The sequence below is a fragment of the Phycodurus eques genome, chromosome 16, assembly GCF_024500275.1.
Source record: "Phycodurus eques isolate BA_2022a chromosome 16, UOR_Pequ_1.1, whole genome shotgun sequence".
NCBI lineage: Eukaryota > Metazoa > Chordata > Actinopteri > Syngnathiformes > Syngnathidae > Phycodurus > Phycodurus eques.
The window spans coordinates 9,560,704-9,588,438 of record NC_084540.1 but is presented as its reverse complement, the minus strand read 5'-3'; the positions used below and the strand labels follow the sequence as shown (position 1 = coordinate 9,588,438).

At 42.3% G+C, this 27,735-nt stretch overlaps 2 protein-coding genes across 6 annotated transcripts in view; both read right to left on the bottom strand.

Moving 5' to 3' along the window:
- grb2b (growth factor receptor-bound protein 2b) overlaps positions 1-3,705 on the bottom strand; it is a 49,783-nt gene extending 46,078 nt beyond the window's left edge. The window contains exons 1-2 of one of the 2 annotated variants that reach the window (XM_061701652.1): positions 3,522-3,705; positions 999-1,250 (exon numbers count right to left, since the gene is read on the bottom strand). In XM_061701652.1, the coding sequence (XP_061557636.1) occupies positions 999-1,076 (78 nt within the window). In that variant the 5' untranslated portion in view covers positions 1,077-1,250; positions 3,522-3,705. The remainder of the gene's footprint in view (positions 1-998; positions 1,251-3,521) is intronic. The other variant, XM_061701653.1, reaches the window with a different exon arrangement.
- An 8,942-nt stretch (positions 3,706-12,647) lies between these two features.
- The window catches only part of usp43b (ubiquitin specific peptidase 43b), a 94,116-nt gene continuing 79,028 nt past the window's right edge, over positions 12,648-27,735 (bottom strand). For 2 of the 4 annotated variants that reach the window (XM_061700863.1, XM_061700866.1), the window contains 7 exons: positions 26,073-26,150; positions 25,856-25,985; positions 23,551-23,893; positions 22,396-22,554; positions 18,928-19,101; positions 16,718-17,785; positions 12,648-14,756 (listed from right to left, as the gene is read on the bottom strand). In XM_061700863.1, coding sequence (XP_061556847.1) covers positions 14,746-14,756; positions 16,718-17,785; positions 18,928-19,101; positions 22,396-22,554; positions 23,551-23,893; positions 25,856-25,985; positions 26,073-26,150 — 1,963 coding nt within the window. In that variant the 3' untranslated portion in view covers positions 12,648-14,745. The remainder of the gene's footprint in view (positions 14,757-16,717; positions 17,786-18,927; positions 19,102-22,395; positions 22,555-23,550; positions 23,894-25,855; positions 25,986-26,072; positions 26,151-27,735) is intronic. The other 2 variants (XM_061700864.1, XM_061700865.1) reach the window with 2 other exon arrangements.

Below are 27,735 nucleotides of genomic sequence, written 5' to 3'. Positions count from 1 at the left end.
TATTTTCTATAGGTTGCCAGCTCTGAAGTCATAGCCATAAATGCAATTTTATTAATAACTGCCATCATTTCTTTCGGTGTTTCAGTTTCCATCCTTGGTTTCCTCATTATCAGTTTTTGCCAAGATTTTTCATTTTGTTGCAGGGACATATGAAAAATGTACTTTCAAGTGTTTCTATACAAATAGATTGTTCTCTGGAGCGCCTTCCCGCAGATCAAATGTGACAAAATAGTTTGCTGTGCCAATTTATGTGTCTGTGAGCGAGCTATTCTGTACTTCCGCCCACTGCTAATTTACATAATTGCCCTTATACAGTTTCTCTGCCAATGACTTAGTAGCTCGGCTGGCTGCAGCTCCAGAGCCACTTTCAAGTTGCAGCAGGACCACGCTGCCTGAAGCACTACATCAAAGCCTAAAGCGCAGCTGCACTGCGTTTTTTTTAGATGCACAAATTAGCATTAGTGTTTGAGTCAGGAATAAATAAGCTTTACATAATGTATGTGCATAGTGTGTATTTGTCAAAATGTATTTGTGTTTACAGTTGATATTTAATTTATTGTATTACTCATATTGAGCTAAGCAGCCAGACCTTTTCTGATGCCACAATGAATTCCCTTCTTGGTTCAATGGTTAGCATCACAGTTTTTACAAATAACGGAAGACAGGTAAAAACAATTTTTTATCTGCAAATGTGTGAATTTGCGGATGTCGAAACATGAAAATGAGGGGCTCACTTTACATATTTCTATGAAAAACACTTTCAGGCCAGAAATATAAAACCAATCAATTGAAATATGGTAAGTACGGCAAACCGAGTGTCCTGTGTGACCATCTACTCTTATGTAAACTACTGTAATTCATTGCGCACTCTTAATAACCTTGGAAAACGTGTCGATAAAAAAAATAACCCGAAGACCCACTTTAATGTCAAGGTTGATGGCATTCAGTCACACAAACAAAGTACTCCCTCCAATAAAAACCAAGTATTTTCCACTTACCTTAAGGACCTCTCCACGCTTAAAGCTAAGCTCATCTTCAGCAGTAGCGTTGAAATCGTATTTGGCAATGGCCTCCATGGCGTGTGTGTGAGATAACGTCTTGGTTCAAGTTGGGATTCAGAGACTGAACAAAAAAATAAAAACACAGCTTATCCCTGTCTGTGGCCAGATGCTTTTCTCCCGAGTCTCTCCTCCCGTCTGTGACCCGTTGCTTTAGGGCTTTGACCTTACATAAAGGTCGCAGCGTGGTTCCTGTAAGAGTGGGGAGAGAAGGCGCAGACTAAGACAGCCTGGTCAAAAATGTGCACAGGTTTGTGAGCTTCTTAAAATCCTCAGGCAAACAGAAAATTTGACAATGATCGCCATCTTTTCTTCTTAAAAATGAATAAGAGAAAAGTTTGTGAGGGTATTTAAATCCCTGTCAATGACTGCTAAGCACCTTTGCAGACTGGTGATTATGCAGAGCAGTCAGTGATACATTAGCTCAACCTACACTTGTTAAACGGATAAGGAGCGTTATCTCATTAAGTTGTTTACGAATATGCGTCAATCTAATACAACCACACGATCCCTAAAGGTCATTAAACCTGACTTACACGCCACAAGCCAATAGCGAACAACGAACCAGTCAACACTGTCGCTTTATGGAAGAATAAAAATAAATAATGAAAATGGCACATTTCATCCGTTATAAGTATGAGGAAGAGATGTTACAGCGAGGATGTGGGACACTTCTAGAGAAGTTGCTAGGAGCGTGCAAGAATATCAAATAAGTAGACATTACACGATTTTAATCGGCCTGATCGTTATCGGCCGACAATTAGCATTTTATGCTGATCGGCTGATCAGGTTTAATGTCATAATTCACCGATCCGATCAATGACTCCCAAAAGACATTGACTCTGCGTCGCTTAAATCCAAATCCAAAAGCTAGTTTATTTTAAGCCTTGTCATGTGTCTTTTGACGTAGTACTGTAAATATCTGACGGCCAATAAAGTTATTTTAAAAAACAAAAAAAAGCATGTCGGCGGTGTGGGACAGACAACAAGTCTGAGACAGACAACACGTGATGCCCGCATCAGACTACAAGACAAATTTGCTCTTTCACGATTGCACTATGTCAGACAACTGCAATAAAATCTTGTATTCCGATACCACCGCATCGCATTTTTTATGATCATTGGGCTTTATCTTGTCAACTCAAATGCGACCGGATACACCCGTTACCGTGGCGACGACAACAAGAGTGGATCGCGCCCACGGTATTATGAGGACAAAATGGAGGAAAACGTGTGTTGGTGGTCACCGCTGCGCAGGACAGGAGAGGACGTTCGTTTAAGGCTTGCTTGAGGTATGCGCACGTACTTTGAACACGATACGGCTCGCAAGCAGGCAACAAAAACGTTATGTAGACCAGCGAGCTAGTGCTAACGGTTGTACGTAAACATGCCGCAGTTCTGTCAAATCATGCTGTAAAGTTTCGGTGTGGGTGAAGTAATTTAATTGCAATAAAGTAATTTAATTACAGTAATTTAGCACCCATTATTTCTGTCACGTTGTAATTAGAATATTAGAACACGATATTATACACGATCTGACTAGAGCAGTGATTTCCAACTTTTATGGAGCCAAGGAACATATTTTACAATTGAAAAATCTCACGGAACACCAACAAACAAAAATGTCACAAAAGGTGGATACATTCATCACTGTATGTACTTCCTGCCATCTAATAGAAGACCATTCATTTGTTCTGTCTGTCACTGCCATAAATAGATGAACAAAGATACATTATTTATTGTAAATAAATTTATTTTTAGCAATTAAGTACACAAGTATATACAGTAAATGAACAGGTCAATTAAATAGACACATTGCTCCATCTTGTGATCGGATCGGTGATCGGCCCCAAAGATCCTAATCGTGTAAAGCCTACTAATAAGTTTTACTAATAAGGCAGGTTTTTAATAAATTATTTCATCAGTTGATAAAAAAAATAAACGGGCTCGCGTTCAAAATGGTAGACCACTAATCTTGATACTTTTTCTCGAGTAATGTCGGCTGTAATGTTCCTATACAGAAACGATATAAAATCGTATATTTTGTCATCACATAGTGCTTTCAAATATTCAAACAGACTAGACCCCCAAAAGACTGCGCCCCATCTACGAGGCGGCTAGGGCTAGCATGCCGGCTAACAATAACTGCGATGCAAAGTGGTTTTCAAACTCCCTTCCACTAATGGATCCTAACCCAGCTAAAGGGGTAGGCGACATTAGTCAACAAGTGAACGCGCGTTTCACTTCAAGCGATATGTTGATAAACGACGGGGAACCTTGCTGCTAGCTTCGCGTTGGCAAATATAGCAAGAGAGACCCCCCCCCCCCCTCTCACAGCGCAAGCTGTTGTTGCTAGCCTAGTGGCACAGTTAGCCCCGCTAGCCTTACTTAACTTGGCTAGCCTGCGTCGCGAAAAGGAAACAAGACAGTACACAACTTTGAAGCGTAAGCAGTCCAACTCACCACTCGATATATTCCGCGTCGACGTTACCACCGTAACAAAGAAATCCCTATCGCGTTGTTACTCGCTCCTCGTTCTCGGTTTTGGTGACGGAAAAAAAAAATCCCCCGATGTGTGTCATGTATCGCTTCCAGCCCGTCCTCGGAGCCCGACTCGAGCTGTTAGCACAAGCTTGGCGACGTTTATTTCCGCTTCCTTCCACAGCGCTGGGATGGTCAGCCTCGTAGACATGTGTTATGCCCATGCATTAGATAACGCCTTGAGCGCCGAATCCTACGTCGATCTACCCACCATATTGTATGTGGCATAGTGGAGCAATCAATAAGGAGGCAACACGTTGTTTGTTTGTTTTTGTTTTGTTTTAATAGCTGTGGGGTAATTCTAGGATCACAGGTTTTGGGGTGCTGAACTTCCTCCTAGGCAAGACACCTTTCAGTGTTTTGCATCCCAATATTTATGAAAGAAACAACACTTTTTGGGAAAATCTGTGACGAAACCATCAAACCTGGAAAAAGGAGCCACAGCAAATTAGGAATGGATTGCATTAAAAAAAAAAATAAACATTTTAAACCCTACTAAGCTAACTCATTTTGATACAGCAGCAGTAAATTAGCCGCCTATGAGTACTAAAAATAATTTAAAAAAATCGACCTAGGACTACTTTTTGGGACTTTTATACGAAATGCAATGGACAAAATGTAAATCACATTAACAGAAAGTGACATTCGTGAATACTTTGAACAATATCCTCTTTTTGCTCAATTCTCTGCCTGTGCCCTAGGAGTTACAATGTTAATGGGCATGCAGTCCGTTTGCTTGTCAGTCACACTTCGGCTTTCATATTAGCACATTCACACAACACAACAGCTAGCTTCTCTCATTCAAATTCAAACAGAAAGCAGTGGTGCTTTTTGTGACAAACCGAAACATGTCCAAGATAGAAAAAAAAATGTCAGCTATCACCTACCTAACGAGATAAACAATGAGCTACGAGTAAATGCAGAAAAAAATGAGTAATTGTTAAAATAATAGTGTCTTGGTATTAAATGGTAGAAGTTAACAAATGTTCCACATATGCTATTTTAAGACAGGCATTAATACCACCGGAAGGCAGCGTGCAGGAAGCGGCAACCCAGTCGGGGAGCGGTGGGAGGGTTTGGGTGGACCAAACCATTTTTGAGGCAAGGGGTTGCTCTATTTTCCGGTTAAAATATTACTTTTAAAAAAAGTACTGTACGGTTATACACTTTTCTATCTTGTTTGAAAAGGACATATCAGTACATTAGGATTCAATTTAGGGTTGCTTTAGTACACCTCAAAATGGGCTACAAACGCCTATGACCGTTATAACATCCATCCATCCATTTTCCGTGCCGGTTATCCTAACTAGGGTCGCGGGCGTCCTGGAGCCTAACCCAACTATTTTCGGGCGAGAGGCGGGGTACACCCTGAACTGGTTGCCAGCCAATCTCAGGGCCCAATTTAGAGTCTTCAATTAACCTAGCATGCATGTTTTGTTTTGCATGATGTAGGAGGAAAGGTAGTGGTACACTCGCCTGACTTCGGTGTGGGCAACGTGGGTTCACTATCCATTCAGTGACGGTGTGAATGTGAATGTGAGTGCGAATGGTTGTCCGTGTCTATATGTGCCCTGCGACTGACTGGCGACCAGTTCAGGGTGTTGTCTGCGTTTCGCCCGAAATCCGCTGGGATAGGCGCTAACCAGGATAAGCGGTGTTGAGAACGGGTGGATTAATCCGTCCATTTTGTATACCGCTTATATTCACTGGCTCAGTGGCATGCAAGGGGGGTGGCATCCACCAGGAAGGGGACATTTTTTCCAAATATATAATTGTGTGCACGACTGGGTGAATGTAATCGCTGTTCAGGCCATATGGTTGCATTAGTTACGAGCAGATCTGACACATCCAATATGGCGGATGTGCTAAGTGATAGCAGCAACGGGCCAACCTGCTCAAAAAGGCGTCTCTGAATTATGTTTCTGTCGCCTGCGCTTGTGGGTACTGCAACTGACTCCGCCTGCCCCTGCTGTTCCGCTTATGCCTGCCACATTATCTATCGCATGTCACCACCAAATGGCCTCACTCGTCCATGTGTTTATCCACCTACTTCAGGGCAGGCAGGGTGAGCAAACCTTTGTACTCGAGGGCCACATTTGATTTTTAAAACGGGCGGAAGGACCAAGTCATTGGTATAAAATAAAAAAATAAATCCGTGACGTAAAATTGTTGATTTTAACTCATTCACTCCAGCCCTCCCAGTTAAAGTGGATGTTTGACTAATATAGCCGCCAATGGCAGTGAATTTAACAATAAAATAATGATTTATTCTTATGATTTTCTTTTGTTATCCATAATCAAATTATAATTAGTTAAGCAATTATTTTATACAACAAAAAATAATTTGACGAACAACAATCTTATTTACAAAAAATAAAGTAAACAATTATTTAATGAAACAACTTTTATATGTACTGCATAATTAAATTGGTTCATTTGAATTGGTTTCATTTTATTGTATTTACAGTAAATAATTTACCTATTTATTAAAATGTACAATGTACTAAATGTATTCTTTATATTACTAATTTTCAAATTAATTATTTACAGTAAATAAATTACACAAATTATTTAATGAGATGAATAAAAATACTAATTTTAACTAACTCATCTACAGAAAGGTTTACATTAATGCAACAAATATTAAAGGACTCTTGATAATGTAAATGCTCGGTGGGGTGGATAAAAGAAAGGAGCAAGGCCATATATGACCCATACTAATAGTGCTCATTATTTTACGCGAATGAAATATGATACAACAACTACAACACCTGATTTAGCCTTCAATAATCTAACATACATGAATTTGGAGTATATTTTGGGAGGAAGACCTATCATAGATATAAATTAAATTATTGGTCACAGTTACAATAATTGTATAATACTGTCAGACAGAGCAACGACTTAAAAGTATTTGTGATATTTGCTTGTCTTACTTTGTTATCATTTTTCAGCCATCTGTTTTTCAAAGTTGGACCCATCTGGAACAGAGACCAACATCTTGTCACTACTGACACCTGCTGGTGAGGTTTAACACAGCGACATCGTGGGGAAAAGAACGCTTTAAATTCATTTATCTCCAGAAGAGGTAGATCACACCAAAAATAACGTTAACGAGTTTTGCATTGACAGCAGTTTGCAGGAGAGTACAGCTGTACTGCATCATAGGAAGGTGTTTCGAATATTTTCAAAATATTATTGTTTAGCTACACAAGGATCCAAAATATTAGCAACAGCTTATTGTATGATACAATGCAAGGTAGGGCTAAAAAACAACAACAATCATTTCCAATAGAGGAGAGGACCTAATTGCAAAATAGATATAGAACCTGTGTCATAATTGTATTTATAGTGTTATTAAAAAAAAAAATCCTTAGTGTCTGAATGTGTCAGTCAGACACACATAGTATAGTGAGTGAGGCTGTATAATCGTTATTTTAATTGGATTTTGGAAGATTGTTGATTGTGCCCTTCAGACATCTGCCTAGCAACAAGTGACCACTCAAACACGTGACAATTATGCTTATTTATATTTTATTCCACCCGCCCCCATTATTTTTGTGTCAGTTTTACATTGAAACTTGAGAGATATTTAAAGACATTCAAATAATGAAAAATGTAAACTTTCCTGCTTACCTGCTTTGTCACATGTGAACAATGAATACCAATTGAGAGTACTGTATAACAGAGGATAATGATATAATAGTGTATCTAGTGTACTGTTTTAGCGTATATAACACTTGAATTTGACTTATTAAAGAAGTATTTGATTACAACATGACAGAATTAGGGCATGGTAATGTTTGTCATTATTCACCATGAGCTGTCGCTGCCTGGCCAATATGATGACATATAAACCTGTCTGGATACAAGCAGGGACTCCTACTTTCTGATGTGAGGCTGATTTTGAATGATGACATTGTTTAGTGAGGGTGACAGCAATGGTCTCAGGCCATGTCACAACATGAGGCTTCAGTATAGATCACTGCATGACCAATGACATCACTTGCTGTATTGTAGAGTTACAAGACTTGTTGTCACTAAATACATCATATATCCCCCAAAGTCAAACGCCCTAAAAGTGGCACAATTTGGAATTCAACCACATTTCTTTCAAGAAAAATAAGCTACAAAGGTCAAACAAAATCCAAACCATCATCATGTAACATCAATCAAGACTCAAAGATAAACTCTTTTTTTTGGGTGATACCACCACAGAACACACAAGTATCTTGGGGTCTTGTTCACGAGTGAGGGAAGAATGGAACGGGACATCGACAGACGGATCGGTGCAGCGTCTGCAGTGATGCGGACTTTGTATCGGTCCGTTGTGGTAAAGAAGGAGCTAAGCCGAAAGGCGAAGCTCTCAATTTACCGGTCGATCTTCGATCCTACCCTCATCTACGGTCACGAGCTGTGGGTCGTGACCGAAAGAACGAGATCCCGGATACAAGCGGCCGAAATGAGTTTCCTCCGCAGGGTGTCCGGGCTCTCCCTTAGAGATAGGGTGAGAAGCTCGGTCATCCGGTGACGATCTCAGAGTAGAGCCGCTGCTCCTCCGCATTGAGAGGAGCCAGATGAGGTGGCTGGGGCATCTGATTTGGATGCCTCCCGGACGCCTCCCTGGTGAGGTGTTCCGGGCACGTCCCACCGGGAGGAGACCCCGGGGACGACCCTGTACACGCTGGAGAGACTACGTCCTTCGGCTAGCCCGGGAACGCCTCGGGATCCCCCCGGAAGAGCTGGATGAAGTGGCTGGGGAGAGGGAAGTCTGGGCGTCCCTGCTAAAGCTACTGCCCCCGCGACCCGACCCGGATAAGCGGTAGAAAATGGATGGATGGACCACCACAGAAGTTGATGCAGTGAAGAAATGCGCTAACAACCAGAAACTGACCTAACTGGATCGTGGTTTTATTTTATTTGGTGTTACGAATGGTAATTTGAGTGTTACATGTAATTCTCCGAATTCAAAACAAAAGCACACACCATATGTGAGTGAGTGTGTGTGAATATATACCACTTAGAAAACTCTCAGCGCAATGCAGCATTTTTAAATTAACATCTCCCCAATAATGCTGCCGGTAGGTTAACAAAGGGGTAGAAAATATAGTACCAGTAAACTTTTTGAAAACTTTCCAAGGGATGTTCAGCTGGGCAATATTGGGGAAAGAAATCTGCTGCACACGTTCTATCGGAACTAATTAAAGTTATAGTTTTACTTTTTTTAAATTTCGAATAAGACTAGTACTAATACTCATCAAGCAACTGCAAAAACATGGCAAAACTTTCTGTCCACATGATGGAATCCACATACAGTATATAATGATGCACAGGGGTTCATGGTTTACAGTTTCACAAAGTTGTTTCTTGTTAGTTAAAATCATTCCTACCGTAGCATCATTTTAAAAATATAATTCTGCAAGCAAAACTGATAAAGTTTAACCAGGTTGTAAATAATTAGCCATCCAACTATCCATCCATTTTCCGAACCACTTATCCTCACGAGGGTCGCGGGGGTGCTGGAGCCTAATCCCAGCTGACCAGTTGCCATCCAATTGCAGGGCACATATAAACAAACAACCATTCACACTCACATTCACACCGACGGGCAATTTGAGAGTCTTTAATTAACCTACCATGCATGTTTTTGGAATGTGTTAGGAAACGGGAGTACCCGGACAAGGCCCACCCAGGCACAGGGAGAACACGCAAACTCCACACAGGCGAGGCCGGATTTGAACCGGGGTCCTCAGAACTGTGAGGCAGATGTGCTAACCAGTCGTGCCGCCGTAAATAATTGTACGACAATGAAATTATTTGTGAGAAAAATGTGTTTAATGTGAAATCCAGAATGTCAGTACGAGAAGCAGATACAGAAAGTCCAATGCGGGCTAAAGTGTACCTACAGTGGGTACGGAAAGTATTCAGAGCCCCTTAAATTTTTCACTCTTTGTTATATTGCAGCCATTTGATAAAATCATTTACGTTCATTTCTTTTCCTCATTAATGCACACACAGCACCCCATATTGACAGAAAAAAACGGAATTGTTGAAATTTTTGCTGGCCAATGTTACAAAAAAAAATATTCTGCTACACTTATGGTTCCTAAGAGCACAGTGGCCTCCAAAAACCTTAACTGGAAGACGTTTGGGATGACCAGAACCTGTCCTCGGACTGAGCCTCACAATGACCCAAAGCACGCAGGTAAAATAATGAAGGAGTGGCTTCAGAACAACTCCGTGACTGTTCTTGAATGGACCAGCCAGAGCTCTGACTTAAACCCAATGGAGCATCTCTGGAGAGACCTGAAAATGGCTGTCCACCAACGTTCACCATCCAACCTGACAGAACTGGAGAGGATCTGCAAGGAGTATTGGCAGAGGATCCCCAAATCCAGGTGTGAAAAAGTTGTTGCATCATATCCCCAAAAGACTCATGGCTGTATTAGCTCAAAAGGGTGCTTCTACTAAATACTGAGCAAAGGGTCTGAATACTTATGGCTGTCTGATATTTCAGTTTTTCTTTTTAATAAATCTGCAAAAATGTCAACAATTCTTTTTTTTCTGTCAATGTATGGTGCTGTCTGTACAACCCCAATTCCAATGAAGTTGGGACTCTGTGTTAAACATAAATAAAAACAGAATACAATGATTTGCAAATCATGTTCAACCTATATTTAATTGAATACACTACAAAGACAAGATATTTAATGTTCAAACTGATAAACTATTGTTTTTAAGCAAATAATTATTAACTTAGAATTTCAGCATTAATGGTGCCTTCATAGATGTGTAAGTTACCCATGCCATTGGCACTCACACAGCCCCATACAACCACAGATGCTGGCTTTTGAACTTTGCGTCATAACAGTCCGGATGGTTCTTTTCCTCTTTGCCCCGGAGGACACGACGTCCACAATTTCAGTCCATCTTAGAGGAGCTCGGGCCCAGAGAAGCCGGCGGCGTTTCTGTGTGTTGTTAATAAACGGCTTTTGCTTTGCATACTCGAGTTTCAAGTTGTACTTACGGATGTAGCACCAAGCTGTATTTACTGACATTGGTTTTCTGAAGTGTTCCTGAGCCCGTGTGGTGATATCCTTTACACGTTGATGTGGGTTTTTGATGCAGTGCCGCCTGAGGGATCGAAGGTCACGGGCAGTCAATGTTGGTTTTCGGCCTTGCCGCTTACATGCAGTGATTTCTCCAGATTCTCAGAACCTTTTGATGATATTATGGATCGTAGATGATGAAATCCCTAAATTCCTTGGAATTCTACGTTGAGGAACATTGTCCTTAAACTGTTCGACTATTTTATCACTTCTTCACAAAGAGGTAAACCTCACCCCATCTTTGCTTGTGAATGACTGAGCAATTCAGGGAAGTTCCTTTTATACCCAATCATGGCACCCACCTGTTCCCAATTAGCCTTTTCCAAACAGGTGTTTGATGAGCATTCCTCAACTTTCTCAGTCTTTTTTGCCACCTGTCGCAGCTTTTTTGGAACCTGTTGCAGCCATAAAATTCGAAGTTAATGATTATTTGCAAAAAACAATACATTGTATCGGTTTGAACATTAAATAGCTTGTCTTTGTAGAGTATTCAATTAAATATAGGTTGAACATGATTTTCAAATCATTGTATTCTGTTTTTATTTATGTTTAACACAACGTCCCAACTTAATTGGAATTGGCGTTGTACATTCATGAGGAAAAAAAAATATTTAAATGATTTCAGCAAATGGCTGCAATATAACAGAGTGAAGATTTTAAGGGGGTCTGAATACTTTCCGTACCCACTGTAGTTTAACCCGCCCCCCTCCACATAACAATAACATAAAACAATTCTTAATATTACATGTCAGTACAAAATGTAGACTTTTAAAAAAGTTAGTAATAAAATATAATCTATAAACATCCTTCATTGCCTTTTGATAAAGCGTGCTGAGTTGACCACAGCTGCAATGGGGCACCCAGTCGCGTCTCTCCTTCACACTCCCAAACTCTAATATTCCCAGTGTAATAGTTTTACAATGAATAAAACACAAAATTGAAACTCACATACCGTATTTTCACGACCATAAGGCGCACTTAAAGTCTTAACTTTTCTCCAAAATGGACGGGGCCCCTTATAATGCGGCGCGCCTTATGTGTGCACCGAGTTCCGTCTATAAATGTTGCGTGATGAGCGCTACGCTTGACTGACTGGGAGCATTTCCTGCCGACACGCTGCTTATACAGAGGAAAAGCGGACGTAAAGGGGGAAGGGTGCGCGTGAAGGAGGACGCTAAAGGCACGCCCCCAGTAGGTATATAGCGCCGGTCAAGCCAGCCTCCACTTGTAAAGTAGCAACCCTAATTTTGTTCGTACTAGGCATTACGGTAATAAGTTGCCAACTCGCGGCGAAAGCCACCTTAAAAATAAAAGCTTCCCAATAATGCGGACGTATCTCAGATTTTTTTTAAGAGATCTTTTCAGTCAGGGGTAATGACAGCAAAATATGCACTTTTCAGAGAGTTTTATTTTGAAATACAATATCAGATCTTCATCAAACCTCTTTTAGTGGAGTCCTTGGTGGTCTGTCACACTGATCTGGACTTGTCTTGCGATACCAATGGGATTATGTTGGGGTGGCTTTGGTTCAGTAGGTAGAACAGGTTCGAATCCCTGCTTCGACTGTCCGCATGTCGGAGACACTGAACCCTAATTTGCTCCCAGTGGGCCTGGCAGCGCCTCGCATGGCAGCAGTCGCCCATTGGTTTATGAATGTGTGTGTGAATGTGAGGGTTTGCAAAGCGCTTTGGGCACTGTGATGATGTAGATAAAGTGCTATATAAGTGCAGTCCATTTACCATTTATATTTCCTAAGATATCAAATAAACTACATTTTTTTAAAAAGTATTTCAAGATTCAAATTAACTATGCTGGTTGCCTTCCTTAACCGAAGAGCACTGACGTCCGTATTATTGGGAAGCTTTTATTTTGAAGGTGGCTTTCGCCGAGAGTTGGCGACCTATTACCGTAATGCCTAGTATGAACAAAATTAGGGGCGGCTGGCTTGCCTGCTACTTTACGAGTGGAGGCTGGCTTGACCGCAGTTGAAAACTGCACCTACGAAGAGACACACTTACGAAGTACGGTTTAAACTGCAAGCTATCAGTTACGCGGAGAAACATGGGAATCGAGCAACCGCGAGAGAATTCAAGATCAACGAATCCATGGTTCGCAAGTGGAGGAAGCAGGAAAACGAGCTTCGCCAAGTCAAGAAGACGAAGCTGCGTTTCCACGGAAAAAAAAGAAAAACAAAACTCGGAAACAAGGCGAGGTGGCCCGAGTTGGAAGACCAACTCGAGCAATGGATTAATGAACTCCAACCGCTGGACATCGGTGTAAACAGGGCGTTCAAAGTGAAGTTGCGAGCAGCGTGGGAGCCATGGATGACAGATGGCGAACACAGTTTTACTAAGAAAAGGAGGCAGCGCCGGGCGAGTTACGCCACAATTTGTGAATGGATTGTGGATGCTTGGGCTAACGTGTCTGCTTGCACTGTTGTTCGAGCTTTCGTAAAGTACAACCGAACTCAGTTTTGCTCCCACTGCCTTTTTAAAATCATTGTTTTCGCGTGCATGCATGCTACCATATGTTTTAAGCTAGCGTATGTTTTATCATGCCTGTGCCCAATAATACGGTGCGCCTTATGTATGTGTTAAATACAGAAATAGACCCCGTAACTGAGACGGCGCCTTTTAATACGGTGCGCCCTATGGTCGTGAACATACGGTAATCATTTAGGAAGTGGGAATGGTTAATTCAGATTTTTCACGAGCATCTTTAAATTTGTGACTTTCCTCCTTCATCAGAAAAAGGAGGATTATAATTCTAACGTTTGTGTATGTTGTTACTGAAGTGTAAGTGTTAACTGTGACTGTGACATTACATGCTCTCAGAGTGTATCTTCTCCTTGTATAAACTAGCTTCAAATTCACATTGTCAATTGGTCTTGACACAATCTTTTATAAGGAGGGGTTAAACTTCACTTCATTTAATTTCTGTATATAATTCCAACAATTATAAACACACACACCTACACACACACACTGCTGGGGTGCAAAAATAAATACAATGTTGGCATGTATGCAAACAAGTTTCGTATTTTTCTTGGATTAAGTTTAATTTCTTAACCCAATTGGAAGTCAGGAAATTTCCCAAACATACTGTGGCTCATCTGTACATCCTCATTGAACATAGTCCCACAGAATATTTTTTCAATCAATACCTGTATCACTAAAAAGCAAGAATAATAATTTGGAACAGTGTCATTCTTCCTAAAGTTGGACTATCGTAAAGGACATACAAGTTTAAGTCATGTAAGAAAATATGCCTTTTATAAAAGTGCAATATTACAAAAACATAATGATTAAACAGCCAATTTACAGTGCATTTTCTGAGTGTGTAAAACCAAGTATATATATGTTTTAACTGTGTTGTATTTAAATTCAAACCTACTCCTCTTCCCACGTGTGATGTAGTGAACATGCCTCAGCTTTTAAAACACAGTGAACCCATGCATATTTGCGGTTAGTAATTTACGAATTTGCCTATTCACTGTTTTCTTTGTATGGAAATTATTTTCTTTTATTTGCTCAAAAACGTACGATTTTGCTGGTTTTGTGCTTTGGCCGAAGCAATGAAAGTATTACTTTGGAGCCATCCTGCGGCATCTTGGTTCCAAGGAACTATGTTGATGGAAACTGAGGCGTTTCATTTAAACAAAAGTACTGTTTTGTCGCTATTTTGTGGCATCTTGGTGGTAAGGAACTATGATGAAGTGAGTTGAGAAGGTTCATTTCGACAAAATTACTTCTTTGCCTCCATATTGTTGCTCGCCTGTCCCCCGCGAATAGCGCAGGTTCACTGTATTCCAAGGGTCATGTATGTATTAGCAGGAGGCAAAATCCAACGGCACAACTCCTACAAATGACACCAGTAACTCACCTCAATAATTCAACTCTGCATAGATTTAGTTTAAGACACACACAGGTAAGAAGTAACAGTACTACTGTAAAAACAGAGGAAAGAAGACACTCCTTCTTCCCAGCGATGCTTTCGGTAGGTGAAAAGTCTGAGGCGTCCACAAGTCATGTGGGATGTCACAGAGGCACTGATGGAGAATAGAGTTAAATAGGTATTTAACAAAACGATAACTTCTTACACTTACATCAATGACAAAAAGGATCGACACAATTGAGAGCCAGAATAACAATAAAACAGTAAACTAGTGGTGGGCCAAAAAGGCCTTCACTGACCTAAAGTTATAACCCAAATTATAATATTTGTTCTACGACATTGTATTAATTTCTTCTATTCGCTTCATTTTGAGCATTTCTCGAGGCTGCACAGCTTTCAGTATGTGTATGTAGATTTTTTTTTTGTCCAATCACGTTTCAGCCTTTTTGTGCTGCTATGTCAATGTAATCTGCCTAGGCCCTTCAAAATCAGTAGTGTTGGCTGACGTAACTTAAACTACATTAGCAATGAGACTGTTTATTGAACCAATCAGATTGCAAATTTGTCCTCAAGATGATGTGAGCATGCTATTTGTTAGCTTGTATAAGACGTTTCCCATTGTGTTACCATTCCGCTAGTTGACTTCAATGAGAGGTTATGTGCTTGTTTTAAATACACTATGTGTAATTCTTGTTTTATGTTAATATTGACAGGAAACTTTAACTGTGAGTTGTGTTAAACAGCTTGATGCCTCTTTTTTTTTTTTTTAAAGATTTGTTCACTATGCCAACCTGCTGCTTGTTGTGAAGTGAGCTCATTTGAGTTGTCTTTCACCATACAATACTCATGTCAAATCCTTGCTTGCAAGTCAAAGCAAAAATATCCGAAAACTGTATTTTGAGAAAATTCGCTTCACTCGTTTCTCAAGGCACCAGTGAATTCAAATTTCTTTAGAAGGTACATTTGAGGGTTTTGCTCGCTATAATCTATAAACATCAACTTTTAAAAATAAAAAATAAAATCATAAATTACCCTGCGTGTAGTGAATATACGAGGGGCAGTTAAAAGGTAATGAGTCCAATTTTCCTCAAGCTTTATTTATTGCAATGGAAAGGGAAATTACACATTAGAAATAAAGCCCAAAAAGTGGGGATTTCGTCATTACTTGTTCATATAATCTCCCTTTTTCTGAACACCATCTGTCCATCGATGAACAAGGGCATTTATGGCCAGCCTTGAAAACCAGTGTTTTACAGCTTGCTTAACTTGTTCGTCATCAGAGAAGTGCTGAGCCCTAACTTCTTTTTTTATAGGTCCAAAAAGGTGATAACCTGATGGTGCCAGCTCGGGTGAGTATGGGGGATGAGTTACGGTTGTCCAGCTAAAGTTACTGATGACTCCACAAGCTCCTTTGCTTGTCACAGAGGTCACTCAAAGCAGGCATCCAAGAATTACATCCATCCATTTTCATTACCGCTTAGCCTCACTAGGGTCGTGGGCTGCTGGAGCCTATCCCAACTATCTTCGGGCGGGAGGCGGGGTAAACCCTGAACTGGTCGCCAGCCAATCACAGGGCACATAGGAACAAACAACCATTCGCACCCACATTCACACCTATGGGCAATTTAGAGTCCTCAATCAACCTACCATGCATGTTTTGGGGATGTGGGAGGAAACCGGCGGGCCCGGAGAAAACCCACCCAGGCACGGGGAGAACATGCAAACTCCACACAGGTGGGGCCGGGATTTGAACCCCGGTCCCCAGAACTGCGAGGCAGATGTGCTACCAGTCGTTCACCGTGCCGGGCCCAACAATTACACCATTTCCAAAATAGCTGACAGGAAGAGGACCTTTGTTTTATTTTTATTTTTTTTTAAGATAAACCTTCGAACAAGTATTTAAACTACAAACCGTGAACATTTCTGAAATGTCAATTATTAGTAGGGTAAATCAAATTGGGCTCATTACATTTTGACTGCCCCTCATGTATGAGAACAGTTTTACTTTTTTAATTAAACTATTAAAATGAATTAAGTTTTCCATGATATTCCAATGTATTGACATGAACCTGTATTTACAAACATGTTACGGGTGTGGGCATGCATTGTGCTTACCCAGTGAGGTGGTACTGAATCGTGTCCTCTGTAGGGTGGCAAAGCTGGGCTTGTCCGAGAGCACGACGCGGTGCGGGGCCGCAATGTCCCCGTTCCTCTGCAGTGAGGCGCACCTGTGGAACGTCACATCCGTCTTTGTCTGAATGTTACTGGAGCTGTGCGCACGCTTGATGTCTGCGCAGTCACGACACGCAGCCTCTCCATTCAGCAGCTGCACCTTGCAGATGGGCAGCATGTTGGCCTTATGCTCGTCTTTTGACATTGCGCTCAGCGTTCCATTGGAGAGGGACAGTTTGGTGAAATCGCTGCTTACCAGCTTTCCCGAATGTGCGTATCCATTCGCACGTCTTTCGTGATCCTTCAGTGGCGAGCACGGGATGTCTTTCCGAATGAAACCAGGTTTGAAAAAGGCCACGAGGCTCTCTTGGCTCTGACCCTCACGTCCCCTTTGTCCCTGCGGTTGAACGACTGACGCATCTTTTGGTGCTCTGATGTTCCCCCCGAAATGGACTTTGTTTTTTCTCAGTGTGGAATCTCTGCTTGGTGGTGCACTATGGCTGATATGCGCTCCTAACATGGCCACTCTTTGAAGTTGAATGTCCAAAGTCCTGCCGTGCTCCTGCCTCGCTCTCTTATGAGATGACCTCATCCTCAGAGAACCCTCATCGCTGCCTTTGACAATGTTACTGAGGTGTCTCTCCATACCAGGCCTGCTCTGTCCCTCTGGTATTTTGGGGGAGTAGAATGTTTCTGCGCAGCTAAGGCTGGTACTGCTTGGTGAGCTGCGCTCTTGTCCGCCCTCATAGGCTCTTCCCTGGCCATGCCTTTGCGGCGGGGTGGCCACCAGTGCTACGATCGGGTCCTTGGTACATCGTGGACGGCGGCCAGACTCCAGATATGCTACCAGTTCCCCAGACTGGGTCTCGACCGAATGCTTTACGCGGTCCTTGGCTCCAAAGGACCATCGCAGCGGCAGGACTTTGCTCAAAGTCTCCTTGGGCTTAGTTGGCGATCTCATGCTGACACTCCTTGCCTGAGTCCCACGGACAAATGGTTTGTCAAATCCATCTGTAGGAATAAAAATAAATGATATGTTAGCAGGGCAGCATGGTGGGCCTAGTGAAGTGTTTTCCAACTTTTATTGAGCCAAGGCACAAAGTTTACATTCGAAAAATCTCATGGCACACCAAATTTCACAAAAGTCAAATTTGCTGTACACTAAAATAATGATGATCTCATCTTAATTTACTCATAAATTTGCTTGGATACAAAGCTCATATACAGTGGATATAAAAAGGTTACACACCCCAGTTCAAAGACCAGGTTTTTAGATTTCCAAACGTTTTCCACGTTTAATGTGACTTCTCGAGAGGGGAAATAAAAATAAACGACTGACATACTGCTGTTGAACAAGTGTGCACACCCTCTTACAACTGGGAATGTGGCTGTGTTGACAATTAACCAATCACCTGCCACCATTTAAAATGCTTCTGATGAACCCCAAACCATTTTCAGAAGGTCTTGTCGGGTTTCCTGATATTTATTTGCATTCTAGCAGAGGCCTGAATGTTTTGTGACTGTTATTTGGAACTTATAATAATTCCCCCACCTTGACCAAGGTCCCAGTTCCAGTTATCATTTATTTTTACAAATATGATATATGTAAAGACAAAACAAGCCTAAACACCAGATATTGTCATCTTTGGTGGCTCTGTGGTGACATCTTGTGTTAAAAAAATGACACTGTAGACATTTCAATTTTCTACTATGGGTGCTTTGTCACAGCCCCATTCAACCGAGCTGGGAGGAAGTGCTTCAACCTGTTTTGTCGAATGCGGAAGTAGGTTGGCCATATAAAGTTTATCTTCAACAATCACATGGCCACAACATTCGGTTTATCTGCACAGTCTAGTTTCAAGAAAAGAGCTGTATTGACACTATTGCAAACTATAACCACAATTATAAACTATTGTCACTGTTGGTATAGGGTTATAGTGGCAGAATTTCTCTCCCTCAAGGTACATTATACTCCAATATATCTTAAACAGGTATGTCAAATTGTTGGCCTGTGGTACCTTTATTTTGACAAAAGGGTACAGACCATAGTGTACGATATTTAATTTGCATGCTGGAAGCCTATGCTGGTTTTGTTCACACAGACAATTCTAAGTGTGCCAATTAAGACAGAAGACATCATGCCATATATTCACTTGTGTCTGCTGTTTTGTGCAGTTCCTCTCCTAGCACTGGCACATCAGCAGACTCCGGAAGCTGCATAGGTGCTGGGTGCCCCGAGATGGATGCTGCTGTCACCAGGGCACCTCTGTCACTTCCCCCTGTGAGTCGCACGAGCCAGTGGTCAGAAGTGGTGGAGCTGGTGGAACCTGCAAAAAGCGCAAAGAAGCTGTATTTACATATCATTAATTCCAGTCATAAAATAAGTTATATACAGTGACAAATATGAATACATGTTTCAATAGGAACTGGAGACAGTGGTTGTAGAGGACCACAATGCATCACATCAGGCCTCCTCTAACTGTTTGATACTGTATACAATACATTGGACCTCACTATTCACAGGGGATAGGGATCAGGCCGGACCGCGAATAGCGAAAATCCGCAGATAATTGATGCCCATTATAATGGCATTGAAAAAAACGAATATATATATATATATTTTTTAAACCCAAAGAATTCTTGAATAAGCGGAGATAACCGCCAATAAGCATTTGTGGAACTGGTTCCCCCCGAAACAGAATTTTTAAAGTATATTATATTTGAAAATAAACATTTTAATTTTGCCCAAAAATCTGCTAACAGGTGAATCCGTGGGTGCCAAACCGCAAGAATGCAGGGGTCCACTGTACTCACAATAAGTTAGCGTTATTGGGCTTTAGGCTAAAATTTCAGAATGACCCTAAAATGACAGGAACTTAATTCAATCTTCTCTGAACCAATGAAAACACATACTCAGTTGTTCAAGTTCAGTTTCAGTACTTTTTGCCCAACTTGCTGTTCTCCACCAAGGACCTGAACATCAGAATTTACAACAGGTGTTTGATCTATGACACGACCAATGCATTTCCTGGTTCCATTAGAATCAAGAAGAATCATCTTCATCATGCTGTTCACATTTTGACATCATGAGACTAAGACTACACCTAACGATTGATCAACAGTACCTTGGCATTGTGAGCCTTCAAACAGGATATTCTCCGAGAGAATTGGCCACTGAGCTTAGAGTGTCATTAGCAGGTTGATACAGAGTCACAAGAAAGGCATAGTGGATGCCCTTGGAAACATTGGTCGATACGTGGATCAAACACCTGTTGTGAATTTTGCTGTTCAGTTCCTTGTTAGAAAAACTGCAAGCTGTGCCAAAAATACTGAAACATTGAACAGCTGGACATGTGAATTCACTAATTCGGAGAAGGTCAAATTAAGTTTTGTAGAAGTGATAGTGCATCTACTGTAGAGTAATCCTGAAATTCCAACTGAAATTTCAATATCCCAAACTTGTTGTGAGTCGTGTTTGTACCATAAGTCACTGAACTAAATTAGTTCCAATAATAAGGTCAGCTCAAATAAATATGTTGACTTAAAAAACACACACATAAGTCATAACTTAATTCACATTTTAAAAAATAGATACAATTGTATCCCCTGTGGAGATGTCAAGTGCTGCTGCAATGTGTTAATGTGAAGAAAAAAAATAAATTCTCCGCAGCAAATTAATATGGGCGGCACGGTGTACGACTGGTTAGAGCGTCTGCCTCGGAGTTCTGAGGACCGAGGTTCAATCCCCGGCCCCGCCTGTGTGGAGTTTGCATGTTCTCCCCGTGCCTGCGTGGGTTTTCTCCCACATCCCAAAAACATGCTTGGTAGGTTAATTGACAACTCTAAATTGCCCATAGGTGTGAATGTCAGTGCGAATGGTTGTTTGTATGTACCCTGCGATTGGCTGGCAACCAGTTCAGGGTGTACCCCGCCTCCTGCCCGATGATAGCTGGGATAGGCTCCAGCACGCCCGCGACCCAAGTGAGGAGAAGCGGCTCAGAAAATGGATGGATGGATGGAAATTACTATGAATCCGGTGTATCAATTTTGTGATTTAGCTGACAGGGAATTAAACATTTTGTTTAAGAATATCCATCCATCCATTTTCTGAGCCGCTTTTCCTCACTAGGGTCGCGGGCGTGCTGGAGCCAATCCCAGCTGTCATCGGGCAGGAGGCGGGGTACACCCTGAACTGGTTGCCAGCCAATCGCAGGGCACATACAAACAAACAAACAACCATTCGCACTCACAGTCATGCCTACGGGCAATTTAGAGTCTCCAATTAATGCATGATTTTGGGATGTGGGAGGAAACTGGAGTGCCCGGAGAAAACCCACGCAGACACGGGGAGAACATGCAAACTCCACACAGGCGGGGCCGGGGATTGAACCCAGGGTCCTCAGAACTGTGAGGCTGACGCTCTAACCAGTCGGCCACCGTGACGCCTGTTTAAGAATAGATGATGCAAAATAAATTATGTGATGCCACTGAATTCAGAAGAATGTCCTTTTTCTCATAAAACATCAATGACATTTATTTAGCTTCAGTAAATTCAGAAGACACATTTTTTAATCCAGTTATGACCAGTATTGTAATGATGACATAATGCTGTAATGTGTTGTAATGAATGAAAGAAAGTTGATGAACTAGTTCATAATTGGTGCGAACGTGAACTGAACGTAGTTCATTTCTGCCTGATGAACGTAACTGAGAATGCGCTCATTCTAGCGCCAAAGAACGGTTTTTGAATGAAACTTCATTTTCATTCAAGAGTGCCACGTTTTTGTTAGAGTCTTCCAGGACAAACCCCTCTGAACACACTATATAATGTACAAGCCTTCATATTTCGGTGCATAAATGCTGTTATTTGGCAACCAATTCAGTGCGGCCATTCATGGCAGGCACGTCCCAGTTGCATGAGAATGGGAGGTGCGTTCAGGGACACTGCGTAAATGGGACTAACCACTACATAATTGTAAAAAATAATTATTAGGAAAATTATTATTTGTATCGGAATGTCATGATATGGACTTTATTTTGTTTTTTATACAAGAATAGATAAGATATTTTGTTAATATAGACAGCCAGAGCGGCGAGGAATGCAAAGTTATTAATGTCCTTTCATCATCGTTCGTGTCATATTGTTTTGCATGTTTTTGTTTGCACATTAAGGACAAAAATCTTTTTTCTGTTTTAATTCCTTATTTAAAAAAAGACAATTCAAGCAACACATTTTGTCCTCATGTTTTTGAGATTGTAGGGTGAATGCTGCAGCTGGCTACTAGTGTGGGCTGAATGGGTGGCAACAATGGCAAAATGAAATGCCAGGGAAAGGGAAATAGCGCATCAGCAACATTGAGAAAAAAAAAAAAAAATAGAACTATGAAGTAGTTCATTTTTGGAAAGGTGAACTTAATTAAAAATGTTGAGCTATGAACTGAACTAGTTAATTTTTGGAACGGTGAACTGAACTTTGAACTAATTCGCGTACAAAAGGAACTTCCCCAACACTGGTTATGCCCCTTGGGTTCAAAAGATCCGTCCTCCTTTCCTCCATTAATCCTGAAACGCTGTCTATATCCCAAGGCTAAAGCTCGTGAACAACAGAAAAAATGTCTAACCAGTGACTGAAGAACTTGCAGACCACGACGGGATGGTTTTTCGTCTTTGATAGAAGAGGATATAGGCGCCTCGTGTGCACACATCTCCCTCTGGAACTGCCTCAGCATTGCTGTCATCGTAGCTGTACCACTGACCGTCCACAGAATTTCGACAGAAGGCTGCCATCACAGTAACAAGGTTGAGTTAGAGCAGCAAGTTGACATCCCCCTGGAAATTTCATGTTGAAAATAAGACCAAGGATACCAAAGACAGCAAAATGGGTAAACACAATCTTTGTCATATGAAACCATAATTTAGTCCACATACAACCAAGCCCATTTCCAATGAAGTTTGGATGTTGTGTTAAACATAAATTAAAACAGAATAAAATGATTTGCAAATCATGTTCAACCTATATCTAATTGAATACACTACAAAGACAAGATATTTAATGTTCACTTTATTGTTTTTAGCAAAGCATCATTAACTTTGAATTTTATGTTGGTGATAGATGTTACTTGAAAAATACTTAACCTTTTATTGTGCACAATGGCCTAAGTGCCTTACATAAAGGGCATGCCCACACTAGGCCATCCAATATGCACTCTCATATGTCTATTAGTAATTTAAAAGGAAATATATACTTTTGTATTGTGTTTAAATTAGACATATACAGACAGGTATATTACACATAGTTATCCATCAGTTTTCAACAGCACTTGTCCTCTCTAGGGCTGCTCTCACTCACATTCACACATACAGTACGGACAATTTAGAGTCTTTAAAGAACCTAACATGCAGGTTTTTGGGATGTGGGTGGAAGAAAACCGATGAAAGCACGGGAGACCATGAAAACTCCATAGCATGGAGTAGAGACTTGAACCAAGAACTGTGAGGTAGACGTGATAACCATTGGACAACAAATTATAATTATTAAGGAAAATAATGTTAGACATGTATCTTTCTCCATGCTTCCAGTAGTGGGATAGTGACCTCTGCTCTAGTTTATGCTTGAATTTACCAATCCTTTAGAATCAGAATCAGAATCAGAATCACACTTTGTGTCATTTCCAACTATAAAAGGGCCATTCAACAAATAAAAATGCAATACAAACTCAAATTCTGGGCTTAGCTCTATCTATCATTATGACGAGGATACTGTTTTGATGTCTGACCTGTGTAATGCCCCCCATGCATCCCTCCATGGTGGTTGCACACGGCATATAGATCGTACAGGAAATCAGGAGTAGACAGGTCGGACCGTCTGGACTGCTTCCAGCCCGGTTGAGGCGGAGGCTGATGCGTGTCGTGGTTGCGGTTCACCATGTGCGGCGTCATGTCCAGGTCCACCAGGGGGAAATTTACGAAGGTGGTCAGCTTGTTTCTCCGCTCGCCCACTTGCCTGAAGCGCTTCAGGTGGAGGATGAGGATGTCCGGTAGCGTCCACAAGCTCATCTTAACCATGCCCTGCTGTAACTGCTTACAGTGCGGGCACTTCCAGGCATCATCGGGGGCGAGCTGGAAGGTATTATATTGAGCTATGTCTTATATTTTGAATTCTTCAATGAGAGATGAAGCAGTACAATTCTACACCACAGCAGACAACATTTTTTAATAATAATAAAACAAGTTATTTCCACCAAAGCCACTACTAGAGAAGATGACACAATGCTGATTAAGCCATTCAGCTCCTCTAATATCTTGGTGTAATTGTCATTATCCATCCATCCATCCATTTTCTACCGCTTATCTGAGGTCGGGTCACGGGGGCAGTAGCTTTAGCAGGGACGCCCAGACTTCCCTCTTCCCAGCCACTTCATCCAGCTCTTCTGGGGGGATCCCGAGGCGTTCCCGGGCCAGCCGAAAGACGTAGTCTCTCCAGCGTGTCCTTGGTCGTCCCCGGGGTCTCCTCCCGGTGGGACGTGCCCGGAACACCTTACCAGGGAGGCGTCCGGGAGGCATCCAAATCAGATGCCCCAGCCACCTCATCTGGCTCCTCTCGATGTGGAGGAGCAGCGACTCTACTCTGAGATCCTGCTGGATGACCGAGCTTCTCACCCTATCTCTAAGGGAGAGCCCGGATACCCTGCGGAGGAAACTCATTTCGGCGGCTTGTATCCGGGATCTTGTTCTTTCCATCACGAACCACAGCTCGTGACCATAGGTGAGGGTAGGAACGTAGATTGACCGGTCAATCGAGAGCTTCGCCTTTCGGCTTAGCTCCTTCTTTGCATAACTGCAGACGCTCCACCGATCCGCTTGTCGATCTTCCTTTCCATTCTTCCCTCACTCGGGAACAAGACCCCAAGATACTTGAACTCCTCCACTTGGGGCAGAAACACATCTCCGACCTGGAGAGGGCATGCCACACTTTTCCGACTGAGGACCATGGTCTCAGATTTGGAGGTGCAGATTCTCATCCCAGCCGCTTCACACTCAGCTGCGAACCCCTCCACTGAGAGTTCGAAATCACGGCTTGATGAAACCAACAGAACCACAAAAGCAGAGATGCAATACTGAGGCCACCAAACCGGACACCCTCTCTGCCTCGGCTGCGCCTTGAAATTCTGTCCATAAAAGTTATGAACAGAATCGGTGACAAAGGGCAGCCTTTGCGGAGTCCAACCCTTGGGTTCGGTACCACATACTCCCGAAGCACCCCCGACAGGACTCCCAGAGGGACACGGTCGAAAGCCTTCTCCAAGTCCACAAAACACATGTAGACTGGTTGGACGAACTCCCATGCACCCTCGAGGAACCTGCCGAGGGTGGAGAGCTGGTCCACTGTTCCGTGGCCAGGACGAAAACCACACTGCTCCTCCTGGATCTGAGATTCGAATTCCCGACTGACGCTCCTCTCCAGCACCCCTGAATAGACCTTACCAGGGAGGCTGAGGAGTGTGATCCCCCTGTAGTTGGAACACATCATCCGGTCCCCCTTCTTAAAAAGGGGGACCACCACCCCAGTCTGCCAATCCAGAGGCACTGTCCCCGATGTCCACGCGATGTTGCAGAGGCGTGTCAACCAGGACAGCCCCACAACATCCAGAGCCTTTAGGAACGGGAAAACTGAGTCGATTGTTTCTCGTCATCATAAGGGGTCTTTGATCCGTGCTTTGTCTGGTCCCTCACCTAGGACCTGTTTGTCATGGGTGACCCTGCCAGGGGCATAAAACCCCAGACAACTTAGCCCCTAGGATCATTGAGACACACAAACCCCTCCACCACGATAAGGTGATGGCTCAAGGAGGGGTATTTGTCATTATCTTATTTTTTTATATTTAGTTAATGCCCTATTCATTTCCCGCGCTGGCCCGGTTGGTAAAGCACTGCAAATGATGGCACGGAAATTAAATCCTTCAAAACGTAGTAAAAATGTTGTAGAATCACATATAAGGGACATAAACATGCATTGCCAACATCATATTGAAGCGACAGCGCTGTTCTTTTGTTGTAATGCAGAATTCGAGCTGTACTTACCTGCTCCTCTTTGGTGTAGAGCTGAAAACACTCATCCAAGGTGCAGCTGTACTGTTGGACATGCTGCTGCTGCTGATTCCTTACGCTGTCTTCATCCTTCACCACCTCTTCCTGAATGTTACCAAACAGGCTACAACCCAGGATGCAAATAGGGTGTCAGGAGACAGAGTTGAAGTTTTATATTAAAAAGTCGAGCTAAGGCAAAAAGCCTCTTCACCAGTCTTTGATTCTGTACTCCCATTCAATGATGAGCTTCACGTGTGGGGGTCCGCCTGGGCTGCAGAGTTTCAGAGCTCTAAAAGACAGCAACAACTGTATTACCTATTTCTTTCCAGTGTGGGATTTATTAATTTTCTATGGTTTACACCCGGGACTGGTCGCCAACCAATCGTAGGGCACATACAAACGAATAACCATTCACGCTCACATTCACAATTATGGACAATTTCAGTCTTCAGTGAACCTAACCTATGATTCGAGATTCAAACGCGGGACCACTCAACTGAGGCAGTTTAGACCATAAGGCTTGTACATGTCCAGCCATCCATCCATTTTCTGAGCCGCTTCTCCTCACTAGGGTCGCGGGCGTGCTGGAGCCTATCCCAGCTGTCATCTGGCAGGAGGCGGGGTACACCCTGAACTGGTTGCCAGCCAATCGCAGGGCACATCGAAACAGACAACCATTCGCACTCACAGTCATGCCTACGGGCAATGTAGAGTCTCCAATTAATGCATGTTTTTGGGATGTGGGAGGAAACCGGAGTGCCCGGAGAAAACCCACGCAGGCACGGGGAGAACATGCAAACTCCACACAGGCGGGGCCGGGGATTGAAGCCGGATCCTCAGAACTGTGAGGCTGACGCTCTAACCAGTCGTCCACCATGCCGCCATGTCCATGTATTTTATTTTTTTTAAGTTAATCATAAGTCACTGATGGTGTAGTGGTACACTCGCCTGACTTTGGTGTGGGCAGAGGAGGTTCAGTTCCCACTCAGTGACGGTGAGAATGTGACTGCGAATGGTTGTCTGTGTCTATATGTGCCCTGCGACTGATTGGTGACCAGTTCAGTGCGTAGTCTGCCTTTTGCCCAAAGTCAGCTGGGATAGGCTCCAGCGCCCTGCGACCCTGAACAGGATAAGCGGTGTTGACTTGGCCACTATAGCATTGCATCCACTAGATGTCAGCATTTTCATGGAGCATAGACAAGAACAGCTTGATACAATTCTGAGAGACATTTGTTTAAGCCTCACAACTGTTGTACCCACGAGATTAGCTACAAGAGATTGCTGCTAAGGAGACAAAAAAAGTTGTTCAGGAAACTCTTGAAACTACACTAAATATTGAGCATGTAAAATCATTAAATATTTGTTAAAAACACTTCCGGTTGACGTTTGCACAAACCCAACAAAAAAAGGTGACCTAGTGCCCTCTATTGACAAGCCACCAGTGCCTTTATGATTTTTTTCAGTCATCACCGTCCTACGGAGCATAGGCATTTCTAGCGTTTTCTTTGAATCCCAGTACCCCTAAAATTGGAGAGATTATTTATTATTTTCTTTACTGTATGCCGTGTCTTAAACCAAGATATGTGGAGCCTTTCTTCATTGTACCACCCAATGCCAACACACGATTGTCATTGCCATTGCTCATTTCTGCTGCATTTAATCGCAGGTGATGAAATGAAAATGATTAAATCAAGTTGCTACTGACAAGCTAACGACTGGATGCCCATGAACATTATAACTCCTATCAGGACACAGAGAGAGGAAGGAGCAAAGACAAGATTTTATATATTAGCATTCAAAGTATTCTCAGACATTATTTCTGTTAATGTTTTTTTATCTGTCGTGCATTGCATTTCATATAAAAGTCCCCTCCA